This window comes from Sapajus apella, unplaced genomic scaffold (genome assembly GCF_009761245.1).
Source record: "Sapajus apella isolate SASKATOON/1434 unplaced genomic scaffold, GSC_monkey_1.0 scaffold48, whole genome shotgun sequence".
In the NCBI taxonomy this organism is placed as follows: Eukaryota; Metazoa; Chordata; class Mammalia; order Primates; family Cebidae; genus Sapajus; species Sapajus apella.
The window spans coordinates 10,719,766-10,743,423 of record NW_022436988.1 but is presented as its reverse complement, the minus strand read 5'-3'; the positions used below and the strand labels follow the sequence as shown (position 1 = coordinate 10,743,423).

Below are 23,658 nucleotides of genomic sequence, written 5' to 3'. Positions count from 1 at the left end.
AACAAAGGCTAAAAGGGGAAGGTGACATTTAGTTTTGGTTGAAACAAACAAAAACCTATCTATCTGCCGTCAAATCCAACCTCATCAAAAAGAGATTCTGGTAGCTGGTGTCTCGTGTGCCTGGAGTCCCAGCTACTTGGGAAACTGAGGCAGGACGATCGCTTGAGCCCAAGAATTTTAGGCCAGCCTGGGCAACGCAGCAAAACTCTGTCTCTTAAAAAAGGGGGCTGGAGGAATTGTATGTATTTGGTATGAGGCACACATTATGAAGAATATAATGTGGGCATGATTCCTTCTGACAAGTTGCCTCTGAAACGCTACAGCCCATCTTAACTCCCAAGGCAGCTTCAGTTCAACCCCAAACAGCCAAATCTTCTGGTATTGGGGGCATTTTTGTTTGACTGTCTACTGAGCTCCTCATGTATGTCAGGCTGCGAGGATATTTAAGGAGTATCTTACCTCTCTCCACCAAGCTACGGCATTTAAGGTACCCACCAATTCCACGCCCAGGTTCTCTATCAGACAAACATCTGATGGAATCACAATCCTGATAATGGCAGGTGTTTGGCTTGGTTTGGCTTTTTAAATCCAGCTTTTATCTCAGAGGTCAAAATCCTGAGCAGGCCCAAGATAGGGCAGCCTAACTATCTTTAGAAACTCAGACAACCACGGCTCCAGTGGCGCAATGCGTTAGCGCACGGTACTTTTAAGAAACTCAGACAACTTCTCATTTTAAATATGAGGAAACTGACTTATTGAGAAGCGAATTGTTTTACAGGTCACATTAACAGACCTCTAGAAACACAGAGGTCACATTTTTGGTCTGAGGAACTCGTGATTTAGAATTGCTCCCTGAAAGATCTATGGAAGTTGTACTGTACTGACGAAAGTTGGCTTTTAGGTTTCGCCAAATGCCCTGACCACGTGCTCAGGCTTTGTTGCAGTACGGTCTTCCCCCTCCAATCTCCCATTCCAGCACAGAGCGGGGACCTCTACTTCGACATACCAAGCTAAGCAGGCACAATTCTTTTCAACGAATATCTGTTGAGTATCAATTGTGCGCAAAGCATTTGCTCAAATCAAATAATAAAAAATACTGAGCCCACTCATGAAACAAACCGCCTCATCATACTCTCCATATACATGTTTTCAAGATTCAGCAACTCATTCTTTTTCCTGCAAAATCCTGTTCTCAAGAAGAGACAACTCAATTATCAAAGGAAAGAAAATATCCCATTTTATTTTCTCTGGGAAGCACACACACACATTTTTATAATATAATAATTTATCCAGTAGGATTTACACATCACTGGTATGAATACACTAGACCTGTCTAAATCTAAACTCCGACTACACACGAATTTTTTTAAGGCACCACAAAAAAAGAGAAAATGAGAAAAGCAAAACTCAACAGCACCCTAAAGGAGTCAGATCCTCTCCTATATTGTCAGGTAATTGTTAGCAGAAATCAGCTGCAATAACCAGCCATTTTAAAGGAATGCCAATTCCATTCTTTCCTGCTTAAGGAAGATCCAGAAATCTGCCTCTGTTCCTAACCTGGGCAGTTTGGAGAAAATAACAATACCTTCTTTCAGAAACTGCGGGGAGTCTGAAAGGTAGGACTCCCGCTCTCCCAGATAAGAGCTGGCAGTAGAGGTGGTTGCTGTCAAGAGGGAGGCTGGCGTGAGCCCTGGGGTTAACCAGGAGTACCCTGGAGAGAAGACCAGGCCCATCAGAGGGAGCAAGGTGAGGGGTGCGGCAGAGAGAGAGTGTTTTGCTTTCTGAAACTTAAAAAGAATCTGCACTCCTCAGTGTGGACTTACTTCTGTGCCACCAAGGCTTCCAGCGACTGCAGAACCGCCAGTCTCTGGAAACGTCGTCCTGGCTGACGGCATGTTTGCAGTTTGGGACTGTTTTATGCAGCTGATTCCTTCCAAGAGTCTGAGGTTTAGGGTTTGGGTGAGCTTGCTGCTTAGCCTTTCCCTCCTCACCTTTTTATTCACAGTTTCCGACACACAAAGCACTTTAAAATATCCATGGAAACCTTTGTGACCACAGGCTTAGAACAGCTATGACCAAGTGTCAGAAACAGGGAAGGGATCCGCAAGTGTCCAGCTATGTGACACGAATGTGTTTGCTTTCTCTTTGCCTAATCAGGTCCTGAAAGTGGCATTTCTTTGCAAAGGGCCACACAGACAAGGGATTTAGCTAGGAGAGCACCACTGCCTGACACGATGAATTAAGAATGAAGTTGTCCTTGGTTGATCAGTTTGGGTAGTTGGATAGCACACAGCCATTCAAGAAATGTTTGTGGAATGAGTGTGCACTGCTTCTTTAAAGAGCATTCTATCATTAGAGCACACTGGACACTTCCCAGAGGCAGGAGTTTTAACGTTTAAATTTTTCATTGCCCACCCCCCTACTCCCACCCAGCCTTCCTAGTTCCCAAGAGAGGGGGCTGAGCTCAGGGAAAGTCAAAATGTATTCTTGAACTAACTGATCTTTTTCTCTTGAAATCCCCTGTCCTCATTCTGTGTATATTCAGTGGAATCAATCCTTGGCAATGCCCTCACCCAACCATTCCATTCTCCAACCAATCATATAGGAATAATTGCCAACAATTAAAAGACTAACCCCAGTTGAATTGGAATCTGGCTCTTTCATGGAGAAAACAGTTAAAGAACAATGGGAAGGACACCAAAATAGTCAGGGGACCCTAGCCCTATCCGCCCCATGGTTTTTGGCAAGTCATAACCATCCCCCTGAGTTTTGCCACCTTTTTTCCTCAAAGGAGCATAGCAACCCTCTTCCCACCTGTTCCACATGAGCAAGTTTTCAGCACCAGTGTTTGTGGTACCAAGGAAATGTGTTACCATTCAGACCTGGCTTGAACCAGAGAATTCTAACCTCAGTGTCCCCTAAAAGGAATGTGCCCTTCCTCCACATGGTCCTTCAGGCTTAGAGGACAGTTGGGAACTCTGGGTAGATGGGGAGAATGGACACAAGACCCAACAGCTTGAAGCAACAGAGATGCAGATAACAGAAGAAACCACCTGGGTACGACACCTGCTATGGTCTATGCAAAATGCAAGACAGCAACAGAGGTTAAGAAATTCTCAGCAGGCAGGGCACGGTGGCTCACACCTGCAGTCCCAGAACTTTGGTAGGCCGAGGTGGGTGGATCACCTTAGGTCAGGAGTTCGAGACCAGCCTGGCCAACATGATGAAACCCTGTCTCTACTAAAAATACAAAAATCAGCCAGGCACGGTGGCATGTGCCTGCAGTCCCAGCTACTCTGGAGATGAGGCATGAGAATCACTTGAACCTGGGAGGCAGAAATTGCAGTGAGCTGAGATTGCACCACTGCCCTCCAGCCTGTGCAACAGAGCGAGACTCTGTCTCAAAAAATATATATATATCAGCCCCTCTTCCTTTCTAACCCACTCTCTTTCACTGACAGCCTTGTTCAGGGACTGCCATCTCTAAATGTGAGCTAACATTGCCCCACAAAACCTGTAGCCAAAGAAAACAAGGCAAGGCCAAAAAGAAACAAGGCCACGGTAAACACCGGTTCCCCCGATGTAGAACAGAGATGATGACAGTGTAGCCCATCCCATTTTTGTATTGAGTTTTTACATGGTAAGCATCCAAGATTTGGTAGCTATTGTCTTCTTGTTTCATTGTTGTTGTTGTTGTTAATCTTGGTTTTTACCCCTCAACACCTAGAGCTATGAGATTTGGGCCAAGTGAATTAACCACTCCACACCCCAGCTTTCCCATATGTAAAATGAGGAAAATAATAAGAACCACCATAAAAGGTTCCTGGCGGCATACCAGGTAATACATCCAGGTAAAGCTCTTAGCATATTACTAACTTCATATGAAGGGCTGTGCAAGCACTTCCTCTTATTAAGAAATGTCAGGTCGGATGTGATGGCTCACACCTGTAATCCCAGCACTTTGGGAGGCTAAGGCAGGCAGATCACAAGGTCAGGAGTTCGAGACCATCCTGCCCAACATGGTGAAAGGCTGTGTCTACTAAAAAATACAAAAATTAGGCGTGGTGGCAGGTGCCTGTAATCCCAGCTACTTGAGAGGCTGAGACAGGAGAATTGCTTGAGCCCAAGAGGTGGAGGTTGCAGTGTGCCAAGATCACACCACTGCCCTCCAGCCTGGGTGACAGAGCGAGACTCTATCTCAAAAAAAAAGAAAGAAAGGAAAAATAAATGTTGCCAGGAGCAGAAAAAGAACAGGGTAATAATAGAGGGCTCTGCACCTCCAAAATGATGAGAACTCTTCCAGGTTTAAGGGGGTGGTGGCATCCAACTTCTGCTTCGTAGAGTAAAATCATTTGCTCACACCTATAATCCCAGCACTTTGGGAGGCTGAGGCAGGTGGATCACAAGGTCAGGAGATTGAGACCATCCTGGCTAACATGGTGAAACCCCATCTGTACTTAAAATACAAAATATTAGCCAGGCGTGGTGGCACGTGCCTGTAGTCCCAGCTACTCAGAAGGGTGAGGCAAGAGAATCGCTTGAACCCGGGAGGCTGAGGTTGCAGTGAGCCTAGATCATGCCACTACACTCCAGCCTGGACGACAGGGTGAGAATTGAAAAAGGAAAAAAAGAAAAGAAAGAAAGAGAAAGAAAGAAAGAAGGAAGGAAGGAAGGAAGGAAGGAAGGAAGGAAGGAAGGAGGGAGGGAGGGAGGGAGGGAGGGGAAGGGAAGGGAAGGGAAGGAAGGAAGGAAAAGAGAGAGAGAGAAAGAAAAAGAAAGAAAGAGAAAGAGGAAGGAAGGAAGGAAAAAAAGAAAAAGAAAATCTGGAAGAAAGAAAATCTAGACAAGTCTGGACCAAGATATAAAAAGGCTGCCACATCCTATAGAGAAGAAAGAAATCCCAACACATAGCAGAGTAAAATAAAGTAACGATCGCTGTGAAACAAAGTCAACCCACACACCATTCCTACAAACAGGAGAAGTTCTCATGAAAAGGAAATTAAACAAATGGAGGACACGTTTGATGTGCATGGTTCAAGTCACACTTTGTTCTCTGCTCCTCGGAGACAAAAGCAGCCAAACTCTGATTAGAGGAGAAGGGAGGAGATAAAATCAGAGATGCACGTTACAAACAGTGGAGTCCCAGTCTCTCCACTGACCCAAAAAAAAAGCACAGGGAGAACAAGAAGAATGTGGAGGAGTGGGCTTGCTGGGTGTACCCGTACCCTGAGTTCCGTGATAGCAGCAGCATGAGGAATTCTGTGTGTGCATGCAGAGGTGGGGGAGGCAGGCGTGGCCCCTGAGATGTGGCATCCAGAGATCTGCCTCTCCATTAACTGTGTGACCTTGAACAAGCAGCTGGCTATGGCCAGAGCTTCTGTTTCTTTTTCTTTTTTTTTTTTTTTTTTTTTGAGACAGAGTTTCGCTCTTGTTGCCCAGGCTGGAGTGCAGTGGCACAATCTCAGCTCACTGCAACCTCCCCCTCCCGGTTCAAGCGATTCTTCTGCTTCAGCCTCCCTAGTAGCTGGGATTACAGGAGCCCGCAAAGACACCTGGCTAATTTTGTATTTTTAGTAGAGACGGGGTTTCCTCCATGTTAGTCAGGCTGGTCTGGAACTCCCCACCTCAGGTGATCCACCTGCCTGGACCTCCCAAATTGCTGGTATTATAGGCGTGAGCCACCACACCCGGCCGACTTTCTGTTTCTTTAGGTGAAAAACAAAGAGAATAATTCCTTCCCCTCACTACTCCTAGATATCCAGGGAATACCGCTGATGAGTGGACGGAAGGCCACTTCAAAAGCGAAAGCAGAAGACAGCAGCAAGGAATACGTACTAGCGATGGAATTATGTTTTCAGCAATAGGTGAGAAGGAGCCAGAGCAAATGAATATGTGTGCTTTGGAGTGGCACATGTGCGTGTGTCTGAGAGAGACAGATGAAGAGAATGAATAGATGTGTCCTCCGAGGATTCCCCGCGTGAGTGAATGATGCTGCAGTGTGTGAATGGGTGTTTATTCAGGGGGAACTGCATACAGCTGTGATCACTGAGTCCAGGCAAACGCTGGTTGCAGGGGAGAGGCATAGAGGCCACAGTTGTGGGTGGAAGCTGATGAAGCAGAGAGAATACAGGCTGTAAACGGACAGGGGGCCAAAACCAGGGTTTCTCCTCCCTAAGCCTGCACCCCACATTTCCTATACGTGGTGGCAGCCATGAGCTGGAACACAGTGCCTCTCCCGTGGCTCCCAAAGTGTGTCACCACACCTGTCTGAGCAACGGGTTTCACCGAGAAGCAGCAAAAAGCTACGGCACTTTTGACATTTAATAACTAAGTAAATATCTGTTGAAATGAACCCCGCCCATCCTTCCTCACCCCCAAGCCAATGTATCAGTTCCTAAAGCTAATGCTTCTCTCCTCTTCTTATCCTCATTTTTCTTCTTACCTCTTCCTACTCTTCCTCCTTCTTCTTCCAAATAAGTCACAATTTGGATTAGGGGCAGGAGTGGAGGTGGGTGATTTTGTTTCTCAAATGCACAGGGTTAGATAGGATGCGGGGTCAGAGGCAGGATTGATATAGACAACACACCACGTACACTCACTGCCATTCTTGCTTTCCCTTTAACTCCCACCCCTTCCCTTCTACAGGAGGCGCTGGGAAGGGATTTGTGCTTCTGAGGCTCTGGGGACTGCAGTCCCTGGGGCCATCTGGGAGTGATTAGCGTACAGATTTCAGGTAGCTTCAGCCACACGTGCAGCCCACATGACACCTGCTAATTCCATACCCGCAGCCCTCCTTCTCCAAACAAACAGCAGCTCCGTTTGCAGAAAGAAGAAAAATCCCTTCCCAAGAGGAGCTGCAGAGAAAGGCCAGGTTATAATCGTCTCTTAGGCAGAAACTCCCCACAGCCACCATCTCTGCCTACCATTCATTCGGTCAGCCACACCACCACCGGGGCTCATCTGTGAAAGGGCTGTGCACTGAACATAGAAAAGCAAGCAAACAAACAAACAAAAAACCGTAAGAAAAAAGATTACTTTCATTGTATATTTGGGCAGCAAGTTCCGGGGGTTTTAGAGGTTCTGATATGTTAAAAATAATTTCAGTTTGTGGTTTGATGGTTTTCTCAAAACCTATAAATTCAGGCCAGAAATGTATAAAGATTGCAGCCTGAAAGCTATATATCCATCACTTCAAAAATTCTCCAAAGGAGGTCTACAACACTCTTTCTTACAGAAGGAAGTCAAGGCCGGGTACGGTGGCTCACCCCTATAATCCTAGCACTTTGGGAGGCCCAGGTGGGAGGATCACTTGAGCCCAGGAGTTCGGGACCAGCCTGGGCAACATAGTGAGACCCCATCTCTACTAAAAATACAAAGAATTAGCAGGGTATAGTGGTGTGCATCTGTAGTCCCAGCTACTCTGGAGGCTGAAGTGGGAGGTTCACCTAAGCTCAAGAAGTCATAGTTGCAGCGAGCTGAAATTGCACCATGGCACTCTAGCCTGAGTGATGGAAATGAATTTCTCACACACACACAAAAAGTCAGAGAGTAGAAAATTTTTAAGAAGGTGCCAAGACAAGGACAGATTTCCTTGTAAGCGGCATAAGGAGCCAGACACATTTCAAAGGACACCATAAGGACATTCCATCTAAGTGATCAAGATGTCCCACTGTGGTCCTGATGGCTGAAATTCTACCATTAGATATTCATTGCTTTGGCTATATTTTAGCATTCATTCCCTACGTGAACATTTATTCAGCAGAGTCTATGTGGCGCACAGACTGAGGATACAGAGAGGATAACACATGTGCTTGTCCTCGAAGAGATCACATTTCAGTGATGGACCATGTATGCACAAAGACTGCATCGCAATAGAGGCCTGAGCAAAATGTTACAAGAACACGGAGATGGAAGCCAGTAGCTTTTCCTGGGGAGTCCTCAAATCTTCACAGAGGGGTTAGCATGTAAACTGGATCTCGACACCTTATTTAAGTCTCACTGCTTCTTAGACTGAGAACATATGAAGCCTTAGCAGTCATTTACTCCATAGTCTGAATAAGTCTCACATCATTCCTAAGGTGAGACAGATGCAGACAGCTTTTATCTGGGAGAGACACCTTTCCCTGAAAAGGAAAGTTGCAAGAAAGGACTGAAAGGTCTTCCTGGTATATGAAAAAGAAAAGCAAAGATGAGGTATAAGTCAGCATATAAATCCAAGACTTTTCAGCATCAACAGAGAACTGAATCTTTTCTCTGAACCCATTCTTTTCTTTCTTTATTTTGAGACAGAGTCTCACTCTGTCACCCAGGCTGGAGTGCATTGGCAGGACCTCAGCTTCCTGCAACCTCCACCTCCCGGTTTCAAGCAATTGTACCTCAGCCTCCCAGGTAGCTGGGATTACAGGGGCCTGCCACCACACCTGACTAATTTTTGTATTTTTAGTAGAGACGAGGTTTCATCACGTTGGCTAGGCTGGTCTCAAACTCCTGACCACAGGTGATTGCCCACCTCGGCCTCCCAAAGTGCTGAGATTACTGGCGTGAACCACTGCGGTGCCCGGCCTGATCCCATTCTTAAGTCCCCAGAACAACTTCACTAGCACTTCCTGGTTTGCCTGACTAAATATCAAAATGCTTCGAGCAGAAGTGAAGTTGGAGTGGCAAATCCCAGAGACAGGAGAAGGGAATAGGTGAGTTGGTATTCTATCCTCTGCCCACACTGTGCAGTCCTCCTGGGTGATGATCCTGTAATAACCCAAGAGTTGGCTGAAGTAGGCCTGGGGCTTAGCTGAGCTCAGGAAGGTGAGCTTAGAGGCAAATGCCCCCGCTGATATCACCTGAACCCCTGCTTTCCTCAAATCAAAGTTCCTGGAGGAGAGTAGGAAACCAGAGAACCATTTAAGTGCCAGGAACATACAAAGCAATTAGTGACTTTTGCTGTAGGCAGAAACTAAAGGGGAAAAAGAAATCTTTGAGCCTCATGAAACTCCACCTCCCTGGGCCTCTTCCGGAACCACAATGTTCAGCCCACTCAGTGTTTGGCCAATGCCACTCTCTCCTCCCCCAGAACATTTCTTTGCTCCTGGAAAATCATCTGGAAACTGTCATCACCACTGTGCCGGTTGGCAGATGTCCCCCAAAGAGAGAGTGAAGCATACCACACACTACAAGGCATTTCTGGGCTTGGACCAAGAAGGGGTGAGGGCGGGGACAGAAGATGGCCCAGTCACAGAGCCCGTGGCATCAGCAGGGCTGGGAGAAGCATGGATCCTGCGGCCAAGAGGAAAGAGATGGGACAGAGTCTGCCACCAGGCTGGGAGCTTGGGGTGCCACTCCTTACTGTGCTTTACCGGTCTCCAAAGTGCTTTGATGGAGCTGCAAGGATGGGAGGTGGCTTTCTGTGACCTGTGAGTTGTCTCGGGGAACTAAAGGGGGAATCTGTCAAAGAGGCAGCAAGAAAGAGTCTCAGAACATTATGAGCCCAGAGGGCAGAGCAGAGTTCATGTGGACAGAGGCTGGATTTTGATGGAAAACAGACCTGGAGACAATAGCAGAGACCAAATCTTGCCTCCTTCAGATGTTTGGGCACATAGTCAGCCCTCAAGCAATATTCACTGAATTGATTCATTTAAAAATGAGAATGATTTGACATTGAGCTAACTGGGAGAGACATGGCAAGTGACAGGGAAAGCCAGGACAGAAAGGACATGATGTCTCCGCTGCATTGTACTTCCTCTACCCAGAACTCTACTCCGTCATCTGGAGTCCTAGAAACACTTAGATGTAGCCACCCCATTCCCCTAGTCCCTGCCCAGCCTCGTGTTTGTCCATGCTTTGCAAATTTGCAAGCACCCGAAACCGCCTGATTTGCTGCCAATGATACTGCATATATTTCATATAGTTGGGGTTCAAACTAATGCTCTATTGGGAGCTCCCTCTGGAAACTTTAGAGCCGGGTCTCTAGCGAGAAGCGGACCCTGGAGACGTTGGGTAGAGTGAATGCCTGGGAAGAATATCTGAGCAGACCCACTCTGCCTTTCTGTCCAATCATACGGTATAAAGCATACATTCCAGGCATGGTAGCAATCCTTCAGTCAGGGTCTGACACCACCTTTTCTCCTGGCTGTTGAGGAGAACATCTCAACCTGTGAGATTTCTCCACTGCTCCAAGAAAATGAATATTTAGGGGAAGGATTAAACTACATATTTGAATCTGTAGTGATCCTAACCCTAAATTATACTGGTAACTATTTATCTGTCTCTGTTTTGCCTGTGGATATTAAGGCAGATGAGACAAAAAATCGTTTGCCAACCAAAGCTGACAATTTTGCCAGCTTTAGGGAGACCCAGAAGGGAAGCAGTTTCTGTAACACAGTTGATGCCTTCTGGCTGTGTTTTATCAGCGCTTCCCTCACATTTTAGCCAACCTGGAAACTAGGGAAGAAGAAGTAACAGATCCCACTCCTAGAACTCTCTGAAAGAAAACAAACTGCCCTTTCCCGTGGAGCTAAACACATTGTGTCCTAAAGATAGTGACACGAACATTGTCATATTTTCTGGGTCTTAATGATTTGGAAGCAGAGAGGGTCCAAAATTACTGTCCTTCTCTCCTACGCCAGTCCACGTTTCACAACGCATTCAGGTAACAAAAGGCTGAGGACAGAAAAAGAAGACATTAACTATTCCACTTCTTCCTTTTACATCAGTGAGAGAAAGGGCCTTGGGAGAAAGATGGCATAGAGAGGGGAAAAAAATAAGTGAAAAAAAGCAAAAATCTCTGCTTTCTCAAAAATCCCTGGTCTGCTTTATCCAGGCTTGGAGAGACCCCGAGGGCAGCCTGTCTCTCCTGCAGCCTTGTACTCAGCGACAGGCACCATGAAATTAATTTGAAATAAACAATGACAAAGCAGGAAGCTCAATGGGTCCCTGAGTTGCTTCGGGCCCCCACTCCTCCTCGAAGCCCCCGGGCTGTTTAACAAAGTCCTGGGTCCGCCTATCCCAAGCACTTTTTGTGATGTCACAGCTCCGAGGACAATCGGAGGCTTCACTCTCACGGAAGCCCAAAAGTTGGGGTCTGACCTCATGACCTTAGCCTTTCCCGGGGGGGGGGGCCTTGAGACAGGATGCGCTGTTCCCCGGAGTTCGGAGCTCCGGCCAATGGGCAGCAGACCTGGCCCCCAAGACTCCCTCACGCCGCTCCACAACCAAAGCGGAGCCCTACACGAAGCTGGGTGAAGCTGTAGCTTGCAGGAGCCGGGGAATTGCGCTCTGCCCGGGACTTCCCGGGTCCTGCTGAGACAGGAAAGGATTGCGGGGAAGACAAGATAATGGGTCTTTAACTCTGACCGTTACCTTCGAAATTGTATCTTACAAACATGCCCTCTTTTTCAGTGGTTTTATGGGGACATTTTCTCTGATTAAGATCCCGAATAATCACCCACCCAATGGGGTATCTTGCAGGGAAGCGCTGGTTAGAATCCCTCCAGGCTGAGATGATATCACCGCTATGGAGCCTGCCATCCCCTAGGGAAACCCCACAAAACCATCCTACCTGGGACTGAATATCCCTAAAGTGAAAGGTGATCGAGGGGGAGGAGCAGGTGCTGGTGCGGAGGAAGCTCCTGGGGCTGAAGTGGCCCCCACCGCCGAGTGTGTCGCAAAGGAGGCACCGCTGCGTGGAGCGCTTATTCTACCTTTATTTTTAAATCACCAAGGCAAAATCACCTTCAGCTAAAACTGCCTAAAAGACTTTTTAAAAGAGTGGGGGTGGGCGTTAGGGGGAAGATCTGGCCTAGGAAATTTTCTGCAGGGCATTCTAGGGGTGAGTTGAGGGAATCCGCAGGACGGGCGGCTCCCGGGTGCCACCGCTAAGGATAGATATTTTCGGAAAACCCAGAACGAAAAAGAGCACACTCCCTTTGGGACTGGGGCCTTCCACTCCCACCTCTCCTTTTTCTCTGCTGGCTCCGCAGCTCCACAATGAGCCAGCTCATCCGGTCTCTGGCTTGGGTTCGGTCCGTACCCCTGGGGCGCCCTGCTGTGTTATACCCGCCAGACCCCAGACCCGGCCAGGTCACCAGGACAGATTGGAGGTTCACGCCCCCTCACCCGACACCTCCCGTCCACCTCATCTTTCCTTTTCTTCTTCTTCTTCTTTTTTTTTTCGAAAACAGAAAAGGGAAGAAAACTGAAACACCCCTCTTGGTCTGCAGTTTTAGCCGGGTCGAGGTTCCACAGCCCTGGGTGGCCCATGTCGAACAGCTTCCCAAAGTAGGACTCCCGCGTGGGGAGAAATACACTCGCAGGAATGTACATTCATCGCGTGTTCTGAACTGTAGCTGGGAGGTCTGGCGGCTGCGATGGGACAGGCACTCACTCGGACAACACGTCCAGAAGCCACATCTATTCGGTCAGTCGACAGATATTTATTGCGCACCTACGACGTTATTTGGTCCTTTCTATTTTCCTTTAGCTGTTGCTGTCCAGCCCAGTGCCAGTCCTGAGACGGGCTTACCCACTGCTCCCTTCCAAAAGAAACTCGTGTCCGGCGTGAAGAGCGAACGATAAACACTCTCCAAGCCCCCCAAAAAGTACTAATTACAGGAGTGGCTGGGGAGCCCGGGACATAGGGACCTGTCCCTCCAGGGATTGGAGTCTTTTGCCTGCAAGGGACCTGGTTCAAGGAACTGGAATGGAGAAGGGGCATCCCCTTCTCCCATCACCTCTAATGAAAACATTGCCCGGGGCTGAGATCCTTCGGGGACGCCGCCGCTCACCCCACCAAATTTTCCTAAGGACAGAGAGGCGTCCCTACTGAAAACGGATTCAAACACCATCCCTACTTTTGCTAAGGAAGTTTGGATAGGGAGGTTGTGGTCCTTAATTCCTCAGATGAAAGGAAGCCCATCCGCTTGCATCCCACACCCCCATCCTGAGCACTGCGTGTTTGCACGAAACTCGCTCAGGGCCAGCAACTCTAGGCTTGGGTCTCAGCTCCCGCGTAGACGCGGAGGAGAGATTGGCGGCCCCCGCTGGGGAAATTGAGCCCGGCGCCGGCCTGGGACGTGCAAGAGGGGGAAGGCGGAGTTCCCAGACCTCGGTTTCCCGAGGGCTTCCCTGGGGAACCACTCGCACCTCCGTGTCTCCGCTCCCGGCGGCAGACCTCGCGGCGCTTGCTCCAGAGCGTGTATCCGTGTATCCGAAAGCACGTCCCGAACATGGAGACGCACCCTCCGTCTCCTGCCTCTTGACCTGCGCCCTTCCCCTCCCTCACCACCTCAGTTGGAGGACCCTGGCTCGTTTGGCTCCTGGCAAAACGCTCTGGCTGACACTGGGTCAACAGCCTCAGTTTCCAGATCTGTAACATGAACATCAGGAGCGGGGTTCCTTTCCCTCTACCTGTGTCTGAGGTCCTCTGGTCAGGGACTGCGCACGTCTTCCCGGGTCAGGGAGGAGGGATCGGGGCGACCTGAGAAAGGCACCACGAAGCGAATGGACCCCCTGAATGGGGAAAGGGGAGTGGACACCAGGAGGCCCCTGCAGAAATTTCAGGACCGATCCACTCGCGCAAGCTGACGGCGCCACTCACTAGACTTGGCCTGACTGTAGCAACGCTTGGCACCTGGGAGACAGGGGCCTTCTCCTGGCCTCAGTCCCCAAATTCTGGCGCAGCATACAAACGTCTGGCATCTGGAAAGCTCTCTTTTAACCCGGTTCTCTATAGACATAAGTTCCCTGACTGAGCTGCGCAGAGGTGGATCCACACAGGAGGGAATATCGCGTAGGAATTCCTGCAAATATAAATCTCAGCAGCGAAGCAGTCCAGATTGAGTGGAACACACCACCCCCAGCCACCACCATGCAAATTCTCCCGGCTTCCCGGAGTCGGAGACAGTTTCTGGGCTTTTGGCGCCCTCTCTGGATACAGATGAAAACTGCAGACTATTTTTAAGTCGCCTGTTGATCATGTTTTCAAGAAGATAGAAAATTCAAAAATGCTTGCCTCAGACCAACGGGAAATGTATAAAGCACCGTCGTTTATGATGTGAAAGTCTATATATTAGTATCTTATTGCATAATTGCATTAAAAATATATTTATGCATATACATATATATCTTGGCAAATATTTAGCGAAATATTCCAAAATATCATAAAGTCACAGCCCTCTCCACTGACTTTATGCCAGCAAACTTGGTAAATACAATAAAACACAGCTAAGTACAGACGACCTGGCTAAAATGTCTGCCCGATGGTCTCTGGGTCTCCTGAATCAGGTGCCTGAAAATTACACAGTTAATATTGTACACACAATGCCTTTCTACCTAGGACACAGAAATGGGTCCACACGACGCAGACTTTTTTCTCCTAGGAAAGGACTATGCTTTTCTTACACTTTCTGAAACTAATCACAGAGCTATGGATACGAAGCTAGCTATTGTATGCAGATCTCTTAAATTTGTAAACGAGCTATAGGGCACCCGAAACATCCCATTTGAAGAAGTTAACTTCGTTTAAAAAAAAAAAAAAGATACTGTTGAACAAGGCTGTAACTTACTACCTTATGAAGAGTTCCATTTCCTATAAGAAGGGTCGGGCTTCTTCCGAAGAAAATGAGAGAAAACAAGATTTTAAAAAATTCTTCCAGAAGGACATTGATTTGGGTCTTGTGATAATGTTCTCACTTTGCACATTAAAAAGGAAAATAAAAAGTTTTTAATATGATGTGGGCCAATTCACCATAAAAATAATTTAATTAGAGGCAAATTTTTGCAAGAGCCCAAAAAGGGGAGGGGGAGTTTAAAATTAAGAGTTTTCCAATGTTGTGCGTTTATTTGAGATTATGAAAGCACGGAACTCGCAAGCGACCAAGATTTTTCTTCTGTCTCAGAGCAGATAGCTCCGCACTTACCCAACCTGGCAATAAGCATTTCGTGTAAACACAAAGGTCGTGCTCAAATCACACTTGATGTACATCAGAGTCACTACCAATGCCTCCCCCAGAACTCCCAACTGTATGCAGGTCTAAACCGCCCGGACTAGAGTCAGAAGCGCAGGCACTTCACCCCTTCAGGTGTTTAGTAAATGCCAGCAAAAGCAGGCAAGCACCACGACTCCGCCAAAGTGGAGCGTTTTGTCTGCAGTGGTGCCCATCTGTTTGGCCTTTTACAAAACAAGTGACTGGCCCGGGCCTCGCGGCTCGGGACGGCCGCACTGGCAAACTTCGATCTCTCAAAGCCAGAGCAGGCACCACACTCTCCCCAGACAGGGGGGACTCGGCTGACGTTTTTGACCCGGCCAGGAAGCAAAGACCAAAACGTCAGCGCAGTAACCCCGTTACTGAGGAGCGTCGGCGGGGTCGGGGGTAGAGGGGGCCGGAGGAGGACTTGTCAGAGTTCAAGGTCGGTGTGGCGCGGGGCGGCCCCGAGAGCGCGGGGCTCCTGCGGCGTCGCCAAGGCCGCCGCTGCCAGCCCTCTCGGGGACTTAGCGTTGCTTTCCATTGACTCCCTTTGCAAAAGCTCAGCCGAATCCTGACCAGCCGCACCAGCGCCGGCGAACCTGAGCATGTTAATCTATTTATATGGATTATTTCGGAGGAACAGCGGGCGTTGAGTCACCAAAACATTTGCTTCAAAAGACTATTTCTAAGCACTTTTGCAGGCAGGCAGGCTCCAGGCGCGCAAACTCGGCTACGCATTAAGGATCGGCTGCCTTTCGAACACTGCAAACTCCAGCTAAGTCCCTGGTGCCGCGGAGAGAGCGGTGAAAAGAAATGTCGGAGGTGGGGGTAGATCCCAGTCTAGACACACACACTTGCACACACACACACACACACACAAAGATTCGCGCAGAGAAGGCACTAAAATTCTGGCATTCCGAGAGTACGACAAACTTACACACTTGAAGTCCCGGGTCCCCCGCTTTCCCCGCAGCACCCCCGCCCCCACTACCCCACCGTCCACCCTTTGGCGGCGCTCCCCTCCCCTCTCCTCCCCTCCCGTCTCGTCACCCAGCCCAGTGCCACAATCCTCCTCCCTCCCCCAAAATCGGGTCCAATCAGCTGCCTGCCAACCCTGGGACTGCTGTGCTGTGATTGGCCGAAGTCTCTAAGGTGAGGCGGGTATTTATTGAGGAGACCCTGGGCTGGGAGTTGGAGAGCAGAGAGCGGAGCTCGAAACCGACTGGAAACTTTAGTGGCGCGGAGACTCGCCAGTTTCAACCCCGGAAACTTTTCTTTGCAGGAGGAAAAGAAAAGGGGTGCAAGCGCCCCCACTTTTGCTCTTTTTCCTCCCCTCCTCCTCTCCAATTCGCCTTCCCCCACTTGGAGCGGGCAGCTGCGGACTGGCCACCCCACGCCCTCCTAAGTGCCCACCGCTGCAGCCGGCCGACGCGCCAGCCTCCCTGGGAGCCGCTCGCTCAGCGTCCGGGCAGCCGAGGGGAGAGGAGCCCGCGCCTCGAGTCCCCGAGCCGCCGCGGCTTCTCGCCTTTCCCGGCCACCCGTCCCCTGCCCCGGGCCCGCGTATGAATCTCCTGGACCCCTTCATGAAGATGACCGACGAGCAGGAGAAGGGCCTGTCCGGCGCCCCCAGCCCCACCATGTCCGAGGACTCCGCGGGCTCGCCCTGCCCATCGGGCTCCGGCTCCGACACCGAGAACACGCGGCCCCAGGAGAACACGTTCCCCAAGGGCGAGCCCGACCTGAAGAAGGAGAGTGAGGAGGACAAGTTCCCCGTGTGCATCCGCGAGGCGGTCAGCCAGGTGCTCAAGGGCTACGACTGGACGCTGGTGCCCATGCCGGTGCGCGTCAATGGCTCCAGCAAGAACAAGCCGCACGTCAAGCGGCCCATGAACGCCTTCATGGTGTGGGCACAGGCGGCGCGCAGGAAGCTCGCGGACCAGTACCCGCACTTGCACAACGCCGAGCTCAGCAAGACGCTGGGCAAACTCTGGAGGTAGGGGCGCCCGGTGGGGGCAGCGCGGCAGGGTGGGCAGGGTGGGCATCGCAGCGGCGGGAGGGGGGGCGCTGGCCAGGGCTGGCTTTCCCCGCCCCACCTCCTGGCGCCTGGGAGTTGCCGTTCCGGGAGCCGATGGGATCGGGGTGGGAGTAGGAACGGGGTGTAACTGGGGCTCAGAGTTTGACAAAGTTCTGGCTCTGCTTGCGGGGACGAGGAGGAGGGGGTGGTAAGTGGAAGGGGAGGAGGAGGTAGCCGGAGGATGGGCGAAGGCTGGTGGGAGACGGAAGGAGGGGCTGCCAGCCTGCTCTATGGTCGCCTGGAAGCTCAGTCGGGGCGGGGGGAGGGAGTGAAGTTTGCCTCCCCCCACCCCGCCCCTTAAAACTGCACTCTGTCTTGCAGCCCCCGACACCCATGGAGGGGGGACAGGGGAGAAACTGAGGTTGGAGGAGACCCTTGGCAGGAATTGGGAGGGGGAGGAGGGAGGCTGCTGGAAATAGGTGGGAGTATGGGGGGGGGTGAGAATTGGGGAGTTAATTGCAGCTTAAGTAATTTGGGGGAAAGTTTTTAGAGGGTGTTGGAGTTGGGGGCGATAACTCCAGCAGCAAAGGCGTTTAGTGGGCAGCAGCAGGAGTTGTTTTCACCTCCAGCGTTTCCAAAATAGAAATAGAAGGGAAGGGGTGGGAGGGGGCGGGGAGTGACCGCTCAGGTCGGACTGCAAGAACTGATTTTTTTTTTTTTTTTTAAGAAAAGTTACGAGCTGTGGTTGGAGGGAGGAGGGAAGATGGGGTTGTGTGCAAAGGAAGCACAGTGGTCCCTATCGCCGCCTCCTCCCCACCGACCTGACAGTTCGGCGGGTTTCACTGACCCCCCTCCCTGGTTTTCTCTGTGCCCCCCGCCCCGCCCCGCCCCGCGCAGACTTCTGAACGAGAGCGAGAAGCGGCCTTTCGTGGAGGAGGCGGAGCGGCTGCGCGTGCAGCACAAGAAGGACCACCCGGATTACAAGTACCAGCCCCGGCGGAGGAAGTCGGTGAAGAACGGGCAGGCGGAGGCCGAGGAGGCCACGGAGCAGACGCACATCTCCCCCAACGCCATCTTCAAGGCGCTGCAGGCCGACTCGCCGCACTCCTCCTCTGGCATGAGCGAGGTGCACTCCCCCGGCGAGCACTCGGGTGAGTCGCCCCTCGGCCCCGCGTGACACGCCACCCCCTGCCCTCCGCCTGGGAGATTCTTCGTGGAGACTTCACGATTCTCGGGAGGGACACGCCACCCTTTGCGCCTGTCCCACTCCCCTCTCCATCCAGGGCCTAAGAGGCACCCAGACACACGCGCGCGCGCACACACACACACACACACACCCCTCAATCCCCGCATCCGAAGAGATTAGTGTTTGGGGATTTTTTTATTGGGAGGTAAAATGCCCTTACAGCCCTACAAGACCTCCCCCTTTCTTCCCTTTGCACCCCACCCCAAAAGCACACACAGGGCTCTTCTAAAAGTGCAATTTTGGCCTCCCGCCCCCCCGGGCCCCAGCCCCCCCCCCCCCCCCCCCGATAAAAGGGGACTGTCCAGTGTGTACTGGCAGGTTAATCATTGGGCGACTTATCTCCGGTGCAGCGCGCCTCCCGCGCGGGTGCAGGCCCTTATTGCCCTGTCGCAGCGAGGGAGGGTCCCCGGAGGGTGCCTGAGACCAGGGCGTCTGCACAGCCCGTGTTGACTTTCCCGTGCTTGTTCTTTTATCGTCCTCAGGGCAATCCCAGGGCCCGCCGACGCCACCCACCACCCCCAAAACCGACGTGCAGCCGGGCAAGGCTGACCTGAAGCGAGAGGGGCGCCCCCTGCCAGAGGGGGGCAGACAGCCCCCCATCGACTTCCGCGACGTGGACATCGGCGAGCTGAGCAGCGACGTCATCTCCAACATCGAGACCTTCGACGTCAACGAGTTTGACCAGTACCTGCCGCCCAATGGCCACCCGGGGGTGCCGGCCACGCACGGCCAGGTCAGCTACACGGGCAGCTACGGCATCAGCAGCACCGCGGCCACCCCGGCGGGCGCGGGCCACGTGTGGATGTCCAAGCAGCAGGCGCCGCCGCCGCCGCCCCCGCAGCAGCCCCCGCAGGCCCCGCCGGCCCCGCAGGCGCCCCCACAGCCGCAGGCTGCGCCCCCGCAGCAGCCGGCCGCGCCCCCGCAGCAGCCGCAGGCGCACACGCTGACCACGCTGAGCAGCGAGCCGGGCCAGTCCCAGCGAACGCACATCAAGACGGAGCAGCTGAGCCCCAGCCACTACAGCGAGCAGCAGCACTCGCCCCAGCAGATCGCCTACAGCCCCTTCAGCCTGCCGCACTACAGCCCCTCCTACCCGCCCATCACCCGCTCGCAGTACGACTACAGCGACCACCAGAACTCCAGCTCCTACTACAGCCACGCGGCGGGCCAGGGCACCGGCCTCTACTCCACCTTCACCTACATGAACCCCGCCCAGCGCCCCATGTACACCCCCATCGCCGACACCTCCGGGGTCCCTTCCATCCCGCAGACCCACAGCCCCCAGCACTGGGAACAACCCGTCTACACACAGCTCACCCGACCTTGAGGAGACCTCCCACGAAGGGCGAAGGTGGCCGAGATGATCCTAAACAAAACCGAAGAAAGAGGACCAGCCAGAATTCCCTTTGGACACTTGTTGTTTTTTGTTTTTGTTTTTTGTTTGTTTTTTTGTTTTTCTTCTTCTTCTTCCTTAAAGACATGTAAGCTAAAGGCAACTCGTACCCAGATTTCCGAGACAGAAACGTGACCTATCCAAGCGCATTACCCACTTGTGGCAAATCCATGGCCAGGCCAAACCTTGGCTAAATGGACCAGCGAAATCGACGAGAAACTGGACTTTGGAAACCCTCTTGAGAGCAAGCGTGGAGGATGATGGAGAATCGTTGCGATCGGTGTGCCCAATCTCTCTGCCTTCTTGGACTTTGTAATTATTTTTTAGCAGTAATTAAAGAAAGAAGTCCTCTGTGAGGAATATTCTCTATTTTAAATATTTTTAGTATGTACTGTGTATGATTCATTACCATTTTGAGGGGATTTATACATATTTTTAGATAAAATTAAATGCTCTTATTTTTCCAACAGCTAAACTACTCTTAGTTGAAAAGTGTGCCCTAGCTTTTCTTGCAAACAGAGTATTTTTGTACAGATTTGTTTTCTCTTACAAAAAAAAAAAAAAGCCTGTTGTATTAACATTTTTAAAACATTGTGTTAATGATCAGTTTTGGGGGTTAGCTTTGCTTAATTCTTCAGGCTTTCGGATTCAAGGAGGAGCTGCCTTAAAAAGAAAAATAAAGGCCTTATTTTGCAATTATGGGAGTAAACAATAGTCTAGAGAAGCATTTGGTAAGCTTTATCGTATATATATTTTTTACACAAGAGAAAAACACCTTGAGCCTTAAATCCATGCTGCTGGGAAATACCTGCGCTCTCTTTTAGTGCATTCTCCTGCCGTTGCTTCTTCACTGCAGTCTTAAGAAAGAGGTAAAAGGCAAGCAAAGGAGACGAAATCTGTTCTGGGAATGTTTCAGCAGCCAATAATTGCCCGAGCCACTGTCCCCTGGTTGCCTGCCTGGGCCCCATGTGGAAGGCAGATGCCTGCTCTCGCCCTGTCACCTGTGCCTCTCTGAACACCAGCAGTTAACCTTCAAGACATTCCACCTGCTAAAATTATTTATTTTGTAAGGAGAGGTTTTAATTAAAAAAAAAAAAAAAAAAAAAAAATTTCCTTTTTTTTTTTTTTTAATTTTACCTTCTTTAAAATAGGTTGTTGGAACCTTCCTCAAAGGGTATGGTCATCTGTTGTTAAATTATGTTCTTAACTGTAACCAGTTTTTTTTTATTTATCTCTTTAATCTTTTTTTTTATTATTAAAAGCAAGTTTCTTTGGATTCCTCATCCTAGATTTGTATAAATGCCTTTCTGTCGGTACCTTTTTTTTCTTTGTTGTTTTTGTTGAAAACAAACTGGAAACTTGTTTCTCTTTTTGTACAAATGAGAGATTGCAAATGTAGTGTATCACTGAGTCATTTGCAGTGTTTTCTGCCACAGACCTTTGGGCTGCCCTATAGTGTGTGTGTGCGTGTGTGTGTGTGTGTGTGTGTGTGTGTGTGTGTGTGTGTGTTGACACAAAACAATGCAAGCATGTGTCATCAATATTCTGCATCTTCTCTTGGAGTGAAGGAGGCTAACCTGGAGGGGATCAGCCCACTGACAGACCTTAATCTTAATTACTGCTGTGGCTGGAGAGTTTGAGGATTGCTTTTTAAAAAAGACAGCAAACTTTTTTTTTTATTTAAAAAAAGATATATTAACAGTTTTAGAAGTCAGTAGAATAAAATCTTAAAGCACTCATAATATGGCATCCTTCAATTTCTGTATAAAAGCAGATCTTTTAAAAAAGATGTTTCTGTAACTTAAGAAACCTGGCATTTAAATCATATTTTGTCTTTAGGTAAGCTTTGGTTTGTGTTCATGTTTTGTTTGTTTCACTTGTTCCCCTGCCACCCCCAAGCCTTTTGTTCTCTCTGTGAAACTTACCTTTCCTTTTTTCTCTCTTTTTTTTTTGTATATTATTGTTTACAATAAATATACATTGCATTAAAAAGAAAATGGCCCTGTGGATTTATTCACCCGGTTCTCCTGTTGGATGATTTGGCAAATTTGAGCACAAAAGACAAAAGTGCTGATTGCTGTGATGTTTTCAGTATTTTAAGTGCACCTTTGGCAATCCTAGAAAACGTGCCGAGGAAAAGACTGGGTATCTCCAAAAATCTAGGCAGAATAATCTTGCCACTCCAATAGATCACACAGAAAATTACATGTCAGCAGTTGCCCACTCTGGCAAAACGTTTGTTGTGGTTTTCACGACCTCATGCTTCGGGGCAAAGGCTGTCCTTTGTGGAGGTCAGAGGGAGTGTTAGACCTGAAATCAGGAGATTGTCAGTAGACAGTATGCCAGAGGGGTGACCTGCTTCTCTGGTTTTAATATCGCAAACTTTCTGTTGCTATGAACACATATCCAAGAAATGGAGTGTCCATTTAAAAAGCAAAGGAAGCTGGAGAAAAAACAGTGTCCACAGGGAGCCAGAGGGCAGTCTGTTGTATTAACCCATTAAATGATTCAGAGCCTTCCTGATTTCTCTGCAGAGACAGTGAAAGGGGATGATTTTTCTGTTCCCTCCAGTTTAACTCATTCTAAGCAGACGCAAAGCCATCGTAGAAGAAATAAGACCTAATCCTGTTTTCCTTGGCCCCATTTAGATGGGGAGTTTCCAGGTTCAGAGAAACGTTCAGGTCATTTTTCATTAAATAGATTAAATCACTCCTTCTCTCCCACCCTCACATGGGCACACCTCCCCACCCCCACCCCTACACCCCAGCTGACTGGAGAGGTGTCTCTACGGAGTCAGTCACCTTCACCCCCTCAGGCTGGTTTTACTACTGGGCCTGTGTCTCTGACAGTCTTAACCAGAGTCCAACCTCTCTGGCGTTACCTCACATTGTCTGTTTCTGCTTATTGGATTCCTGGCTAACATCCCACACCAGAAACATGGCAACCAGGAAAATGGTAGTTATCAAATCGAAGCAACATTAGTACTCGGCCTCCTTTGCAAATTCCTTCGACAAACATTGATTGAGGGCCTGTGATCTGTGGGGGACTGTGCAAATCCCTCCCCCTTCAGACATCAAATTCCGTTCCTTGTTTGTAGCCTCCCATGCGCTGAGGCCCTCCGTTCTTACAAAATCTCTATTTTTTTTTTTCCTCTTGCCAACACTCACAAAGTCCTTTTAAAAAGTCTCTGTGGTGTTCACTAATTCTTGTCTACCTTAGTCGTTCTAATCCCTTTGTCTATTAAAATCAACACACACCATTCCACTGTGACCCACCCCCTTCCCTAGCAAATCTGTACGTTTGCTGGACTGTTCTCTCTTCTAGAATTATGCTCTTTTTCCTAGTTTGTGGCCTTTGCCAGGACTTCTTGAAGCCGAAATGTTCTGTTCGGACATAAACTTGTTAAGGGACCTGAGGCAAGTTGTTTTGCTTTCCTGTGCCTCAGTTTCCCCTTTTGCTGAGTATGTTTATAATTCCTCCTACGTATAGCAGGGTTGGTAAGCCAGGAGCAATCTGGGAATTGACTGCATTGGAGTCTCCTGCTCTGTACAGCAGTCCCTCTGCATTAGACTTTCTGGGAGTAATATCCAGGAAAAAAGAGTTTTTCATAAGCTCCCTGAGGGGCTCTGATACACGGTAAAACACGACACACAGGAGTGCTGGGAGGGAATTCCTCAGAAACCCACTCACCCCCATATCCATTAGATCTAGTCAAAGCCCAATATCTCCAGATTATAAAATATGTTGGAGGAATTTATAGTCTAAATCCAGAAGCACAGAGCTTATCACCCTGGCAACAGAAACACATTGACTAGAAACCTACGAGAGTCCTCCACGCTGGAAGGAGCTTGTGTATAGATCCAGGGTTGTTTGTTTGTTTGCACTTAAAATAAAACCTCTTCTTTTCTAACCATTTTAACAAAACTAGAATTTTTAGCAAAAGGGAATAAAAATAAACTCTTTTCGGAACCAGCCTTTTGCTCCATTATTAAAATAGAACCATGTGGATTCACTTGAGCTGTTCGACTTTCCCACTTCAACTCCATCC

The 23,658-nt window shown here is 49.5% G+C and overlaps 1 protein-coding gene and 1 long non-coding RNA gene across 2 annotated transcripts in view; one reads left to right on the top strand and one right to left on the bottom strand.

Annotated features, from left to right (window-relative positions):
- LOC116525741 overlaps window positions 1–15,940 on the bottom strand; it is an 87,018-nt gene extending 71,078 nt beyond the window's left edge. The window contains exon 1 of the long non-coding RNA XR_004257799.1: window positions 15,895–15,940. This is a non-coding gene — a long non-coding RNA (uncharacterized LOC116525741). The remainder of the gene's footprint in view (window positions 1–15,894) is intronic.
- Window positions 15,941–16,139: 199 nt separating this feature from the next.
- Window positions 16,140–21,602, top strand: SOX9 (SRY-box transcription factor 9). The gene is made up of 3 exons (XM_032241873.1): window positions 16,140–16,950; window positions 17,869–18,122; window positions 18,700–21,602. Exons 1-3 carry the CDS (start codon window positions 16,520–16,522, stop codon window positions 19,542–19,544), a joined length of 1,530 nt encoding a protein of 509 aa, XP_032097764.1. The 5' UTR covers window positions 16,140–16,519; the 3' UTR covers window positions 19,545–21,602.
- The last annotated feature ends 2,056 nt before the right edge of the window (window positions 21,603–23,658 follow it).